The 17,458-nt window shown below is 44.0% G+C and overlaps 1 protein-coding gene and 1 pseudogene across 1 annotated transcript; both read right to left on the bottom strand.

The window, feature by feature from the left end:
- Positions 1-8,661, bottom strand: part of LOC146175231 (uncharacterized) — a 154,413-nt pseudogene extending 145,752 nt beyond the window's left edge.
- A 3,711-nt stretch (positions 8,662-12,372) lies between these two features.
- On the bottom strand, positions 12,373-14,225 carry LOC146175232 (uncharacterized). The gene has a single exon (XM_084583743.1). It carries the CDS (start codon positions 13,715-13,717, stop codon positions 13,046-13,048), a length of 672 nt encoding a protein of 223 aa, XP_084439869.1. The 5' UTR covers positions 13,718-14,225; the 3' UTR covers positions 12,373-13,045.
- Between the last annotated feature and the right edge of the window lie 3,233 nt (positions 14,226-17,458).

Below are 17,458 nucleotides of genomic sequence, written 5' to 3' on the forward strand. Positions count from 1 at the left end.
CATGTTAGAATTTGCTGCCTTGAGGCACTTTGTTCGGGTTTAACTTTTTTGATGATTTCGAAAGATTGTATCTTAGTTGCTTCATTTATTTTCATCATGCCAACGAACACTGAACTTGCTAAAGAAGATATATAGTACTTTAAAAATTGAGGTGATAGAACTGCGGAACAGCCTCTCCATGTATAATGACCTTTTTGAGCAAATGAAAACGCAGCAAGCTTCTCTTGTAAAGGAAAACAGACCTGAATCGTTCAAATCTGCAACTGGCCAAGATGGTATCTGAACTGGAGCAGTACTCACGCATGAATAACATCGATATCAAAGGAGTCCCCGTTACACAGGGAGAGAACTGTTCCGCTATTCTCCAGTGTATTGGCGAAAAGACTGGCTGCCCTGTTACTGTCACTGACATAGATACTGTGCACAGAGTACCTGCTAAAGATGGACAGAACATAATTGCTCGTTTTTTCAACCGCACAAAGAAGGCTGAGTTCAGAGGCAAGGCAAGGAAAGCACGACTCACATGTACCGAAGTCGAAATCAAAGTTGGCGGCGATGGCGGCATTACCGATCCCCCTATCTACATAAATGATAATCTGACACCTGAAAACAAACGTTTTTTTTTTTTGGACGGGTGCAAACATTGAAAAAGGATAGAATTTGCTCTAGGTCGACCACTGCCGCGCCAAAGCTAGGGCGGCTACGGATAGCACAGTATATCGCATTGCCAGTGAGGCTCATCTTGCCATCTTCCCCTAGAAAAAGAAAACCAGGCACTGTTATCATCCGATGGCCATGGCGCTACACACGCTAGGCAAATTTCAGCATCTCCTCTACGCATGCACTCCATCACATAATTCAATTATCCAATTCAACATACGTAGTCTGTCTAACCCCTTCATGGATCACTGCCTTGTCGAGGCGGAGGGGCTTGCGAAACTCGATGTAGTCGTGAGCTTTGCTGTGTAGGGCCACCCAGGATAGACAGATCACGGCAGAGAGTTTTGACAAAATGTGATTTACTAGAGAAGGTAATGGCAACCCACTCCAGTATTTCCTGCCAAGAAAACAGTATGGCCAGTGACAATAGCATTAATGATATGGCGCCGGAAGATAAGCCCCTCAGGTTGGAAGGTGTCCCACATGTTACTAGGATAAACAAAGGGCGATTCCTAGTAGCTCCAGGGCTAATAAAGCGGCTGGGCTAAAGCGAAAAGAACGCTCAGTTGTGGATGTGTCGGGAAGCGACCGTAAAGTCCGATGTTGCAAGGAGATATTTCACATAGCAACATGGAAGGTAAGATCTATGACGCAAGGTAAACTGGATGTCGTCAAGCGAGAAATGGACATATTGAACATTTATATCTTGGGTATCAGCGAGCTGAAGTGGACCGGAATAGGAAAAATGAATTGCGGCGACCATAATGTCTTTTATTGTGGGCACGAAGCCAGGAGAAGGAATGGAGTCGCTCTAATAGTAAACAGAAGAATGGGCAAAGCAATTCTAGGGTACAATCTAAAAAACGACCGAATGATTTCACTTCGGATCCAAGGTCACCCTTTCAACATAACAGTTATCCATGTCTATGCACCAACCACTACTGCTGAAGAAGCGGACGTTGAGAGATTTTATGCTGACCTGCAATGCCTTTTAGGCCACACTCTATCATCAGACGTCCTTTTTCTCATAGGAGAATGGAATGCTAAGGTGGGGAGTGAAGAAATACCCGGAATTACAGGCAAGTTCGGTCTTGGTGACCCAAAAGAAGCTGGGCAGAGGCTAGTAGAGTTTTGTCAAGAAAACAACCTGACCATAGCGAATACTCATTTTCAACAGCACCTGAGGCGCCTGCACTTATGGACTTCACTGGACTGTCTGTACAGGAATCAGATTGATTATATTCTTTGCTGGCAGAGATGGAGAAGCGCTATCATCATCATCATCATTATCAGCCTGACTATAAGCACTGCAGGGCGAAGGCCTCTCCCATATTTCTCCACTTAACCCGGTTCTGTGCTAGCTGCATGCACTTGACCCCCGCGAACTTCTTAACGTCCTCCGCCCCCCTAACTTTCTGCCGCCCCCCGCTACGCTTTCCTTCTCTTGGATTCCAGTTTGTTACCCTAAGCGACCATCGGTTATCCTCTCTTCGGACTACATGTCCTGCCCATGCCCATTTCTTTTTCTTAATTTCTACTAGAATGTCGGTAACTTGAGTTATTTCTCTGACCCACTCTGTCCGCTTCCTATCTCTTAATGTTACCCCTATCATTTTTCGTTCCATAGCCTTTTGGGTTGTCCTCAACTTAAGTAGAACTCTCTTGGTCAGCTTCCACGTTTCAGCCCCATAGGTGAGTACAGGTAAGATGCAACTGTTGTATACTTTCCTCTTGAGCGATACCGGTAAGCTGCTAGTCATAATCTGCGAGTGCTTTCCAAATGCGCTCCATCCCAATCTTATTCTTCTTGTTATTTCCTTTTCATGGTCCGGATCTGCGGTTACTACCTGTCCTAAGTAGACATAATCGCCTACTACTTCCAGTACTTCGCTACCTAATGTAAACTGCTGTTCCTTCCCGAGGCTGTTGAACATTACCTGAGTCTTCTGCATATTGATTTTCAAGCCTACCTTTCTACTTTTCCTGTCTAGGTCATCAAGCATTATTTGCAGTTCATCCCCCGAGTTGCTTAGCAAGGCAATCCCATCAGCCAATCGCAGATTACTGAGGTGTTCTAAATCTACCCTTATCCCTAACTGCTCCCATTCCAAGTCTCTGTATACTTCCTCTAAGCAAGCTCTGAATAGTACTGGGGAAATTGTCTCTCCTTGCCTAACACCTTTCTTTATGAGAATTTTGTTACTTTCTTTATGCAGAACTATAGTTGCTGTTCAGCCACTCTATATATCTTCCAGCACTTTCACTACGGCTCGTCTACCCCCTGATTTCGCAATGCCTGCATCACCGCCGATGTTTCAACTGAGTGAAATACTTTTTCGTAATCAATGAATGCTATGTATAAGGGCTTATTATATTCCGAGCATGTTTCTATCCCCTGATTGATGGTATGGATATGAGCGATAGTATAGTACCGTTTCCGAAACCCTGCTTGATCCTTTGCTTGATTGCAGTCTAAGGTTGTCCGGATTCTATTAGCGATTACCTTAGTAAATACCTTATCCGTAACAGAGAGTAAGCTGATTGGTCCGTAATGTTTAAGGTCCTTAGAGTCCCCTTTCTCTGTGAATGAGGATAATGTTTGCATTCTTCCATGGTTCCGGTACCATCGATGACACAAGGCACTGCGTATACAGGGTGGCCAGTTTTTCTAGCACGATATCCTCCCCGTCTTTCAGCAAATCTGTAGTTATCTGATCCTCTCCAGCTGATTTCCCCCTTTTCATAGTTTCTAATGCTTTCTTGACCTCGTCCTTCGTCACTGGTGGAACGTCTGACTGTTTTTCCCCGCCGCCAATCTCGTTATGGGCCTGACTACTTTGGCTGCTGTAGAGATCTGTATAGAACTCCTCGGATACTGTGACTATCTTGTCCATATTCGTGATGACGTTGGCCGTCTTGTTGCCCGTGATGACGTTGCCCGACCTCAATATTTCCATGGTTGCATTCTTCTGGGTCCCAGACTATCCTATCTGGTGATGCTCCCAGCGACGGGCAAGCTGGACTTACAGCAAGTCCACAGTGGAATGTCTGCTCGTCGTGCTGAAGGGCCTGCATTGCTGTCGCATATCGGCGTATGGCCGGCAGCTCATTTGAAATGCTATACCTTAAATAAGGACAATAAAGCTATTTCTACACTGCACTAGAAGCAACACCTCCAGTTAATAAAAAAAAGACTGCCAGTGAAAGCAGAAATATGAACATAATTACCAATGCCGAATGAGGTTAGCTAACTTGTGATGTGTTAAAGGTGATTTTTTTACAAGATAGGATGAATGAATATGATGACCTGCTCATGGATAGGAGAAAGTAGTTTTTCATGTTGTCACAGACCAATGCCAGCGAAACTATGTTTGGGGATAAGCTGGTGGTGTACGTGTTGACACGGAATTTTTCCTTTTCTGTTGCCCTCACATAATTATGCCTCTAATGTACTGTATGCCCTTATTGTGAATTCATATTGTTACGGGCGAAGAAGTCAAAATTGATCAGATTTGTGACATGACGGTGATCTTGTGCAGACCGGTGAAAAAAGAAGAGAAAGAAGGTAACAGCTTGCCGCTATGATCACCAATGAAGCCTGGCCCAGGAAGCTTTCGTTGAACCGGTCGCCAGGATTTGATGGCTGGATCCTAGGTACGCATCAAACGGCACAGGCTTGCCACCCCGTAACATTTAGTTGGAGGTGCGGGGTACATCATCATCACTCGTAATCCTGGCCCGGAGCTTCGACGCCCTGTGTCATCTTGCGCCGTCGGCAACGGGTTCCTGGGACGACGCATCACCTGGCTGTGCCCCAGCCTGCTGGACCCGAAGCCACATCGCCGTTCTCCACCCCCGCCCAGTCCGCCGCCCTGACTAAAAGACACGAAGAAACACAGCAGCCCAACTTTAAGATCCCACCGACCTGATACGCCACGAACACGCGCAAGGACACATCACAAGACACAGCGCATGAAAGACCTGACCGAAGGATCCGACCAGATGAACCCACCGACCCGATACAACACTACACGTGAAGACATCGCCCCCGCCTGTGCCGTTTGATGTGTACCTAGGACCCAGCCATCAAATCCTGGCGACCGGTTCAACGAAAGCTTCCTGGGCCAGGCTTCATTGGTCATCATGGTGGCAAGCCGTTACCTTCTTTCTTTTCTTTCTTCACCGGTCCGCACAAGATCACCGTCATGCCACAAATTCGATCAACTTTGACTTCTTCTCCGTCCACCGATCCGGACGATCGCTCGGTGGCCATGGGTAGTGTTACGGGCGAAGAAGTGGACAATGGGGTTGGCAGGCGCGCTCGCGCTAGACCCGCAATCATTCATTAAACGTCATCTACCATCGACATCGGTCATGTTCTGTCTCCTATCATCATCGGCTTGCCGCCCCGTAACAATATAATTGGTCTAGTTTACCTTTTTTATTGTACTGTACCGCTTCGTGCGTCATTCCGTTCGCGCATGCCAGGAATGCCAACGCCGCAAAAACCCTCCACACCACTCCACCGTTCCGATGCAGCCCTTGCCCTGCCCCAGCCGACCATTCGATCTTGTTGGTATTGATCTTTACGGGCCACTACCAGTCACTCCAGCTGGTAACCGTTTGGTCATCGTGGCTGTTGACCACCTTACCCGCTACGCAGAAACGTCTTCCTTACCTTCTGCGTCGGCGCCAGACGTTGCGTCTTTCGTCCTGCACCATCTCGTTCTGCGCCACGGTTCACCTAAAGAATTGCTCAGTGACCGTGTTTTTCTTTCCGAGACCATTGAAGCCCTTGCTCAGCAGTGCCGCATTGTCCACCGTTCTACCTCGGCCTACCATCCGCAGACAAATGGCATGACGGAACGTTTTAACCGCACCTTAAGTGACATGCTCGCCATGTATGTCGCGTCCGACCATTCAAACTGGGACCGGCTTCTCCCATTCGTCACGTACGCTTATAATACTGCCATACAAAGCACGACCGGCTTCTCCCCCTTTTTTCTTCTATACGGCCGTGAACCCACCTCAACTATGGACACGATACTTCCTTATCGCCCTGACACCTCCGAAGCGACCACCGTCTCTCAAGCAGCAGCATATGCAGAAGAATGTCGCCAGTTGGCCCGCTCATTTACAACCCAGAACCAAGGTCACCAGCAGTTCCTTCGCGCACCGTCTTGTTCAGCTCCTTCATACAGCACAGACTCCCTGGTGTGGTTTTGGGTTCCTGCCACCCCTTCCGGCCTCTCTACCAAACTTGCTCCCAAATACCATGGCCCTTATCGGATTATTTGCCAGACCTCTCCGGTGAACTACGTTATAGAACCGCTTGTACCGACACCGGGTATGCGTCGCCGCGGGCGTGAAACAGTGCACGTTGACCGCCTCAAGCCCTGTTACGTCCACACCATGCGTCGGCAGGATGCCTCTTTTTTATCCCGGGGATAATTGTAGTGTCACACCAACGCTCGGTGATTGCCGACGATGACAAAGACGACGAGCGTATGTCGAAAGGCGCGTGCTAAAAAAAGAATACGGCAGACAAAAGACGAAGACGCAAGAGACTGACGCGCTAGTTAAACGGTCGACCTGAGCTTCAACGCACCCTTACAGTACCTTCTCCTTGTCACAATTTAGGTTTTGTATTATTGTTATATACAAGATTATGTCACTCCCTGTGTTCACTTTTACCTTGTGTTTCTCCTTGCCAGTACTTAAAAGCTTGTTAATTATTTAACTTCTCTGAGTTTTATTTAGATGTCTGACGCCCCGACACACATGAACACCACCCGGGCTGACCGACTTTAAAAAATAAGTGTTGTCCAAACCTCGCGTTTAGATTGGGAGATGCGTGAAGTCCCTGTGTCTCCACGGCTGGCAGCCAGTCGTCGAGAAGTTTGTGACACATGTCTATGTTTGAATGCGAATGTACAAAAGTGGCGACCACTGAACAATTAATAAAAGGCTTTATTTCATGCAGTGGTGTTTTGCTATTTTTGCACAAGCTTGGATTCTACCAGTGTTTACAGTGCTGCTGAAGACTTCATGGCCTATCAACTAGCACCTACTGCTGCCTTTCTGTCATTTCGTAATGCCTTACTACAGAGTAAATACCTAGTGTCCATACTAGTAAACGTTGCCAAAAATTGTAACACGCTACACCAGATCACCCTAAAGATTGATGCGCTATAGAAGCAGTGTATGCAAGCATTACAGTGAGCCCCTGTTTGTGTTTGCATTTACAAGCAAAAAAGTAATTATGGATACTTACTGGATTGCTGTTACTCGTGACAGATCCCTGTCGCAGTCAAGTTTTTGAGACCCTTCACTGTTCACTTCTCACGTTTCATAACTGCACCAAAGTTGGATGCAGTCAGTCGCTGACGGCGGGCTGCCTGCCATGCAGCACTCTTGCCCACGGCTACTTTTCTCCAAGTGATGAGCCTCGGTGATAGTAAGGGTTAGTGACTGTAAAAAAAGGAAAATATGCTTGCACAGGTATAAATAACATTTACCAGATAGATTGTGGCAGCAGCTGTACTTCTAGCACATTCATATTTGAGAGAGACATTAATTTGCTGTGCACTATAGTTGACATGCATATCTTGATATGTTTGCGCTGGGTAAGCAGTGACGTTCAGCACTTACCATATTTAGACGACGCCCTGTGTTTGCACTCTGTTTGTTATGCGTATTTAAGAAAGATAACGTTAGGAACTGCAGCTGCAGACTTTTTTTCTAACATACTAGCCACATTTGTATTACTACAGATAGTCTTACTACCACTTCTGTATTTACCTCAAGCATGACTTTCTGTGATGCTGGCAGGTTTTGAGATGAAGCGACATGCAGTGATGTTGAAGGTATAATAGTTGGTTCTGGTGGAATGGAGTTGGCACCTCTTGATGCCGAACCCAAGTTTCCCCGTAGGCCGAACTTGAAGGTTTCACTGGCATTGCCTGCAAATGCTTTGAAAATGGGGTTGGTGCCAGTTCTGCGAGATCTTGGCCAAATTTCAGAGCAGCCTTTTTAACATCCTCCGCAAGCCTGGGTTTTTTGCGAGCTTTATAAAGCCGAGGGGCCGTGGCCCACTCCCGACCACCAGGCCGTACGGACCTCCAATCTACATCATCTACCGCGCTGGATGATACTTTATCCCCACGCGGTCGTCTCCACTTCTGCGGCAGCTCCGTGCAGGACAGCTCAGGCGGCGGTTCTTCATATCCTTGCTCCTTGAGCAACACAAGTAACTTGAGCAGTGCCAGAGCATGGTGACACACACCACTCTCCCGCGCAGCGCACTCGCATGTGAAGCCGTCGATGAAGCCATCGTGCGTTATCACAACACTGACTTGGTATGGCGACGCAGTCTTTTTCTGGCTTCTAAAGCACCGCGCGCGTACACGCACGAACCTGGAGTCACTGCACAAGAAGAAAAAAAAAAAAGACGACGAGAATTTGATTGATGTTGCTTAGTGCACAACCGAAGTGAAAAAAAAAAAAAAAAAAAAAACAAATAGCAGGCACTCGGTTTAACCGGCCACGCCTGCTCTCGAGTGCATCCGCATAAAGCTTCTGCGCTCTATTTTCTCGCTCAGATTGATAATGGGCATAGGCGGTTCAGCGAACAGAACGCATCTAGCATTCGAAGACGAAAAAAAAAACATAGTCACCCAATGTGGTAGCTTACCGTATAGCGAATGGTGACGTTTCAATGGAAGCGCACTGAACGTAGCTCTCGGCGACAAACTTGTGGCTGTGCTCATCGTTCCGATTGCCGAGGCTTCTGGAAGCGCTGTACGCTTGTATTCTGTCGATGGTGAGGCTCTTCGGGACAGGAGAAAGGCTTCTGGACCACGACATTGCTAGCGAAGGGGAGTTATACAGTACAAATAGGCTCAATTAAGCAAAGGAGAACGCGGACGCTGTGTGAGCAGCGGCGTTCGTCGCCAAGCTAATGGCGGATGGCGTCGGCGACCAGTGTTGCTGGACCGAATTAGGAAACTCTCCTATTAACCACACCATACTTCTTTCCAAACTGGAGTCTCTGGGAAACTGCGGCCCAGCATTAACATTCATACGAGGTTATCTTACTGACAGAATTCAAATAGTAAAGTTTGCCGACCTTTTATCTCAGCCAGTATCTATTAACCAGGGTGTGCCACAGGGTTCAATTTTAGGACCACTGCTTTTCTTAATATACATTAATGATTTCCCTAGTTATTTCCCCAAATCTAACTGCCTTCTATACGCCGATGACACTACATTATACACTAGCGACAGAAACATAAATGACCTGATCACAACATTGAATACTGAACTCGCAATTCCAGTTCATTGGTGTCAAGATAATCAGCTTGAAATTAATCCCAAAAAAACACATTTCATTGTCTTTCATTCGCATAATAAACAACCGATTAAAATTGCTCCGCTTTATTTGAATAACTACATATTTCCACTTTCTAAATGTACTACATTTCTTGGAATCCTTCTACACGAACATTTAAAATTCAACATGCACACTGAATCATTATGCTAAAAAGTTGCCTTTGGCATTAGGGTGCTTCTTCGAACACGTCATTACTTTCAGCCCCATATTCTTCGGACGCTTTATTTCGCATTTGTTCACAGTCATTTAACCTACTGCATATCATCCTGGGGAACTACATTTTATTTATTTATTTATTAATACTGCAATCCCAGGAAGGGATTTTCGCAGGGTGAGCATACAGAAAATACGTAAGTACAAAATTAAGAAAAAAAAAGTACGAAGGCCACAAATTAATAATAAGCAACAAAACACAACAGCAAAAATGAAAGGCTCAATGACGTAACACAACAAAAAAGTACACTAAGATTTGGAGCACATAAATACACTACTATCAAGTCATCAGTGAACATGGTCAACAGGGAATTAATTAAATGAAGAAAGAGCACCAGAACGATCACAATATTAAATTCAGTTCAAAAATGGGAACAGGGAATGCATGACAGAGGACATTATTGTGCACTGAGGTTGCCGATGAATGATGTTACAGATAGCTGTAAGACTTCGTTGATTCCACTCCGTTACTGTTCGCGGAAAAAAAGGATATTTAAAGCAGTTATTACGCTGGGTGAAAGGGGTGATTGTAAGATTGTGACATTGTCTTGTAGAATAACCTGAAGAGAAAGATATTAGTCCATCAATGTTAATTTTAAAATGACCTTTGACCAATTGGTATAAGAACTTTAGTCGACAAACGCGATTACTTTCGGTTATAGATAATAAAGCAGCCCTGTTTAAGAGGTCACTTACTGATGTGCGTCCATAGCTATTGTAAACAAAACGTACTGCTTTCTTTTGTATTTTTTCAATTTTATTTACGTTTGTTTTGAATGGATCCCAAATTATTGCCGCATAATCTAATATTGGAAGGACAATCGATTTATACGCTGGAAGCCGAACTCGGGCTGTGGAAAGTCTCAATGCACGCCTAAGAAAAAAAAAGTTTACGGTTTGCATTATTTACAGTTTGATCAATATGTTTAGTCCAGTCAAGGTTGTTAGTAATCCATAGCCCTAGATATTTGTAGTGTGAGACTTCGGAAAGAATGTTGTTATCAAGTGAATATTGGAACATCAGTGGACTTTTCTTGTGAGTGATTCTCATATACACGGTTTTTTGAAAGTTGATAGGCATCTGCCATGCATCACACCAGGCACTAATTTTCTGAAAAGCCTCATTAAGTTTTACCTGATCTGACATATGTTTAATTTCGGAGTATAGCACACAATCATCCGCTTATAGTTTAATATTAACTGGAATGTCTTTCACGATGTCGTTAATGTAAATGATAAACAAGAGTGGCCCAAGCACTGCGCCCTGAGGGACGCCAGAGCCAACAAAAACAGTTTGAGAGCAATGTTCCCCAAAAGAGACATATTGCTGACGGTTATTCAAATATGCTGAAATCCAATTAATGATTTTGTTATTTCTGAGTGTGCTATTATTTTGGAAAGCAGCTTTTTGTGAGCGACCTTATCAAATGCTTTGGCGAAATCCATAAACCATTTTTAATAGCTTTGTTAATAGCTTTCGCAAAATCGTGTATAGTCTGAACTAATTGGGTACAAGTAGAATAAAATAACCTTTCCAGAATCCGTGTTGGAAATTTGTAATAAAACTGTGTTGTTCAAGAAAATGGGAAATGTGGGTGTGTATTATTTGTTCCATAATTTTGCAAGCTGTCGATGTTAATGAAATCGGTCGGGAATTATTAATGTACTATTTGTTTCCATTTTTATGAAGTGGTTGGACTCTGGCCGTCCTCCAGTCATTCGGAACCTGTCCTTCGTTTAGAGACCTAGAAAAAATTATAAACAAATACTTGGACATCCATTCTGCATACCTCGTTAGGAATGCATTGGGTATTTTATCAGGCCCAAGGGATTTTTTTACGTTAAGATTCAAAGGCATTTTAGTTATACCCTGTTCACTGATTACAAGATCAGGCATCGGAGGTAAGCATGTTTCGAACAAAGGTTGTATGCCATTATCATTAGTAAAAACGGATTTTAAGTATTCGTTAAAGGCGGTTGATATTACTTTTCCGTCATGTGTTAATGTGCCATTGATTCCAAATGCATGGGAATCCCTAGATACTGGTGAGATTGTACGCCAAAATTTTTCAGGTGAGCTAGTTATAAAATTAGGCAACAAATCGCCAAAATAATTTTCTTTATCAAGTGCTACTTGTCGTCGTAGTTGACTTGACAGAGCGGAAATTTTATCCAGCAGGCCTTCAGGATGGACAACTGCTTGCCTTTTCTTTTTCAACTTTTTTACTTTTCTGCGCATTTGTATTGAAGTGCGGGAAATCCAGGGATTGCCACGTTTTGTCTTTTTAACAATGATTGGCACGAAACGGCTAATGCACATCATAACCAGATCCTTGAAAGAAACCCACAGATCGTCTACACTTGCGGTAGACCTCGAAAAGCTGTCAAAATGAAAGGATAAGGTATCGATTATTGATGTGTCATCAGCGCGTGAGAAGTTGGGAAAACATGACTGCTTTGGATGCCTGTCAATAGCGGCATCAGATAAGGTAAGGAACACGGCCTGGTGATCCGAGATTCCTGGGATTATTTCGCATTTTGTTTTAGTACTAATAGATCCGCTTACGAAGAAAAGGTCCAGTATAGATTTAGCGTGTACCCTGGTGTACTCGTCAACAAGTTGGGATAAATGAAATGCTATGTCCAACATGGCATCACCTGTTTTGTCGTTATGGTTTTTGAGGGACATCGTGCGCCAGTCAATATTAGGCAGATTAAAGTCGCCAGCTAGAACTATCTGATCTCCAGGTTTTAAATATGTGTTCATGTAAGTTTTCAAATCATTTAAAACCGATATGGAAGAAGAAGGGGGCCTGTACAACACAAATATAATGTACCTGATTGTACCACAATATGTTTTACTGAAAATGCACTCTACATTAGGAACGTCAGGCATCTTTAAAACTCGTAATGATTTCTTGTGTATCATACAGACGCCGCCACCTCTTCCAGTACGGTCTTTCCGGAGTACATTGTAACCAGTAGGCACGAATTCACTGTCGAAAATTGCATCATGTAACCATGTTTCGGTTAGCACAGCAATGTCTGAATTGTTAGTAAAAAGGAGCCCTTCAAGCTCGGTTACTTTATTGATTACACTTCTGCAGTTAATGTTTAAGATTTTCAAGGATGTAGGATAGTGCTTTTTCTGTCAGTTATTTTTCTTATTGACCAATCTGACACGCTCTCCTTTCTGGGCATCCCATACAAACATAACACTATCAATGCTAACTTTATCAAACACCAGCTTTACCTTAGCGCCATTTGCTTTTTCTTCCGCTGCGCTGTCCCACAGAAGTTTACGCAAGTCACGCACGCGCTTTGAGAAGTCTTCCGAGATAGAGTACGACGATCCTTTTAGTTTGTAGGCTGCTTGTAAAATGAATGCCTTTTCCCGATAGTCAAGAAATTTTATGATAACCGGTCTAGATTTGTCACTTGATTTACGCCCAAGCCTATGAAGTCTTTCTCTACCTGGAGGTGTTATACCTATCTCCTTTATTATTATGTAGTCTTTCACTGTGTTTTCAAGTTCTTCAAGCGTCTCGTTTCCTGACTCTTCTAAACCGTAAATTATAAGATTATTGCGACGGCTTCTGTTTTCTAAGTCGTCCACCTTATTCATCAGAAAGGACAACTGGCTGTCAAAATCTGCTATTGTTTTTTCTATTTCGCTTACTTGTTTTTTCAGCGTGCCTAGCTTGGACAACTGCTGTTTAATGCCATCTATTCTGTTGTTTAGTGTGACCATTTGCTCTTTTATTTCATTCTGACCGTCGATTATTCCTTCAATAGTTCCTTGCACTTTCTTTGGCCGTCTAGCAGTTCCGACAGCAATTGCTTCTCAGTTGGTCCTGGGTTTGTCTCAATATCGCCCGAAAGAAGTAGGTTAGTAGGCAGTAAAGCAATGTGCGCCAGAATACATTTGAAACACTGTGGGCAGGGCAGCAGCAACAGAAACCGGTTGTCACTACGATAACAGTACATGGAAACGTTTTTACTAACCTGTAGAGCAAGACAAAAATGGTTGCTGAGCATGTTGCCGATACTGCTGCTGGCCTGCCCACTGCAGAAAGTCGATGTTGCTCGCTCTTTTAAAGGGACTTGCTGAGCCATGTGATGTGACGTCACAGTTGTCGAGATGAAGCGATGCGCTGTCAGTTGCGGAACGGAAAGCAATGTAATCGCCGGGCACCTGGCACGAGCCAGATTTTCCGATGCCGGTTCACTGAACACATCCACGTCGATTGCCCTTGATGCGCAGGCGCTGGGCCACAGTTCTTTCCCGCGATGCGAGGGCTCGTTGACCAGGTCAAACGACGTGGCCACTGGGTCGCAGCCACACGGTGGAACTGATCCGCACAGAAGGGCCGCCAAAACCTGTAGAGCAAGACAAAAATGGTTGCTGAGCATGTTGCCGATACTGCTGCTGGCCTGCCCACTCTGACTCATATGTCAAGCATCCGTCATTTACAAAACTCTGCAATTTGGATACTTGCCTTTTCCCCATCCACTGCCTCAGCTGCCCCTATATATCGAAATTTTAATATCCTCCCTTTACTGAGTCTGCTCCACCTAAGATTAGCCACACTTATATACAGCGCTCGCAATGGTGACATTGTCAATACTGCGCTTCCGTCATCTTCCCTCATAAACAGTAATCTAACTAGATTTTCCCAAAACGACAATTTGCTACTTCCCAGAGTTAACAATAATTATGCTAAATAAACCCTCTTGTTTTCAGCTATAACTCTATGTAATTCACTACCCTCATATGTTAAAACGGTTCGGTCGTATAGGCTCTTCACTAATAACATCAAAACATTTTTATTAACGAAGTAATTATAACCACACAGTTACGCTTTTCTTTTTTTTATGTATCATGTTCTTGTTCATTGATTTTAACATATTTTGATGTTCAATTTCTGCCATATTTGTGAATTTGTTTTAAGCATTTTGTTATAGGAGGTCCCCCTGACAGCTTCGCTTTGGGACCTCCTTCTGTACCAAATAAATCATACTAACTAGTGTAATACATTCCTGAAAATAAAAACAAAACATGAAAAACCTGAAGCACCTGGGCATTCTGGCATTCTCTCTCCCTCTCCCAGTTGTTGGCCCCTGCTTTCGGTTATCTGTGTCCTCTGAGGGATTTTCATTCTTCCTTACTTATTCCTTTTTTTTCCGACTTCTTAGTAGCTGCTTCTAAATTACTCTGTCGCTTCGGATCCGCCTGACCTAATTTGCTTATGCCTTCCATGCCAGTGCTGGTCCCAGCCACGTGGCCCGTAATGGAATGTCCGTCCTTGTTGGTTCCAAGAAGAAAGTCGGCAGTATTTTTTCCATTTGAGGAAGCTGTCCTAGCAATTTCTGATTTTCTGCCCTTAGCAAACCTAGTTCATTTTCCAAATCATCCACACGAGACACTAAACTGCCCTTTTCTAATTCAAATCTATCTAGGCGCGCACTCAGCACGCAACACCGGCACAAAACGTCACTGCCTTCAGCTTCCTCGATCGAGTCAAAACGCGTTTCCTTGAGATTAACCTGCGCCTCACACATAGTACACCTTACCTTGTTTTGATTGCACATCGTAAGCATGTAGCAACTGAACTATTTCTGCTACGAATTCTCAGAATATACAAACTGCAAAGGAAAGACATAAAAACGACTAGCAAACACGCGTTAAAATAAACTCTGCGAATGCCAATAGCCTAGAAAACAGAATATTTATCTAAACAAAATAGTTAACGAATGAACGCCGAGAAAACCTAGCTGCCGGCACGAAAAACCAGGCCTCTAGGACAAAGAGATAAAGTCTATTCTTTAGGCTGCACCTAACCTAATTAGCTGAAAACGAAATAAAGGTTATAAAAGAACGAACTCATCTATTTGACGCTTTCTGAAGCTCCGGCTGTCGCCAGTACGTCCGTTTCCGGTAGCCACGCGCAATCGCAGGAGCGGAGGGATGGGATGGATGGAATATAGGAGCGTCCCCTTTGAAACGGGGTGGTAGCATGTAGCGATCATGCTCATTTTTTTCCTTATATCTTAATTATTGTTTTAGATTTGTTAACTATATACCATCATTTTATTTATTGAATTTTTGTTTCTATATTACTAGCATTGTGTCACTTCTCTGCTTTTAAGCCACCAATCTACCAGTCGTTTTTTGCTAGCTTCCACCGCTGGTTTATTCACCCGGCCACTGGTATCTCTGAACCCCAGATCTTCAGGAACAGTGACTGCACCTGCATCAACTCCGGATGATACCACTACATTTGAATATAATATGGTCAATTGTTTCACTCGAGTTAACACATACAGCACATGCGTCATCTTCATTGTTAAGTTTCTTTTTGTAGTTGCGTGTTCTAAGGCACCCTGATCTAGCTTCAAAAAGAAGGGCACTGCCTCTTGAGTTATCAAAGAAAGCTTCCTTCCTGGTGTGTCGTTTCCAATTTCGGTATAATTCCACACTCTGTTTCTTTTCCATCGAATTTATCGAATTTTTACCTTCTGTGCTTTTCACCCGTTGTTTAACGCTCTTTATTTCTCCTTCCTTGTGACTAGCATACTTACTAGTATAGTTTCCTAGTTCTTTTCCTCCATTTTGAGTCAACGCTTTTTAAGTATAGATATTTAAACACTTTAGCTGCCCATCTCTTACTGTCCAATTTCCTCAGGCGTTCCTCATATAATATTTTACTCTCAGCTTCTCATACTTCGAAAGATGCCCAGCCCATATCTACCTGTACCGTCTCATTGGTGATTTTGCCGTGGACACGTAGTGCTAATCGTCCAACGGATCTCTGATTTATTTCTAATGCCGACTGTACCTCTGATTTCAGGCACAAAACCGCATTTCTGAAAGTAAGTCCGGGCACCATAATTCCTTTCCAAATACCCCTCAAAACCTCATACCTGTTGTATCCCCACAGTGCCCTATGCTTCATTATCCCGGTATTTCTTCGCCATTTGGCCTTATGTGATTGCTCATGCTTTGCCATGTATGCCAATCTTTCGTTTACCCATGCACCCAGATATTTATATTCTGCTACTCTGGGTATTTGATGGCCTTCTATTTTATCACCTTGATCAGTTGATTCATTGAAAATCATCAGAGCCGACTTAACTGCACTAAAACTGAAGCCTAGAGCGTCCCCTTCGTCTCCGCAATACTTAACTAGAGTTTGCAGTTCTTCCAGACTCCCAGCTAGCAGCACAATATCGTCTGCATTCATCAAACCGGGGAGGCGCTGCTCTACCGCCTTTCCACCTAATCTATATGACAGGTTAAAACCTAGGTTACTTTCTTGTATCCTCCGTTCCAGGTTTATCATATAAAGCATGAACAGCACCGGAGATTGAGGACAACCTTGTCTTAATCCTTTGCATACTTTGACATCCTCCGTACTTCGTATCCCTTCCCACGTAATTTCTACTTTATTTTCCCGGAATATTTCCTGTAGGAACTCTATTATCTCATAACCGATACCTTCTTCTTTTAATATGTTCCACAGGAGTTCCCTGTTCACGTTGTCGTACGTCCCGTTTATGTCCAGGAAGGCCAAATACAAAGGTCTATTTTCCACACTAGATATTTCGATGCATTGGGTAAGCACGAACAGGCTATCATCTAAGCGCCTACCATTTCTAAAGCCGTTCTGAAGTTCTCCGAGTATTTTGTTACTTTCAACTCATGCTTGCACCTTTAATTTCACCGCCTGCATGGCTAACCTGTACATAACAGATGTTATGGTAATCGGCCTGTACGATTTTATGTGCATCCTTTCTCCTTTCTCTTTATAAATCAAATTCATTTTACGGTGAAGAGGGCACGGCGGCACTCTTCCGAGCTTCATGTTTCACCATGTTTCGCCTGCTAAAATCCCGCATGGGATTGCAGTATTCATAAATAAATAAATAAATAAATGTCTGGATCGCTGTGCAGGTTCTTTTCTTCGTGCCGCCGCCGTCAAGCTTCAGTCGACCTGATTCGCCTGGTTTGTCAGGACATGCGCTATGGGTTCCTGGATCTTCATGCAGCACGTGGAATCAACCGCTCTGGTCACAAGACTGCCCTACCTTTATCATCGCAGAAAACCGAATACCGCATGGGCTTCACTGCTCAGTGACGTCAACGGAATACGCCATAAAAGGCCCGGATTCTTCGCATCGCCTCAGAGGACA

The sequence above is a fragment of the Amblyomma maculatum genome, chromosome 11, assembly GCF_055883805.1.
Source record: "Amblyomma maculatum isolate TAMU_Amacu chromosome 11, ASM5588380v1, whole genome shotgun sequence".
NCBI classification, from domain to species: domain Eukaryota; kingdom Metazoa; phylum Arthropoda; class Arachnida; order Ixodida; family Ixodidae; genus Amblyomma; species Amblyomma maculatum.

Bases quoted from the DNA above. Each gene is read 5' to 3' on its own strand.
- LOC146175232 (XM_084583743.1), bottom strand. From the start codon at position 13,717: ATGAGTCAGAGTGGGCAGGCCAGCAGCAGTATCGGCAACATGCTCAGC.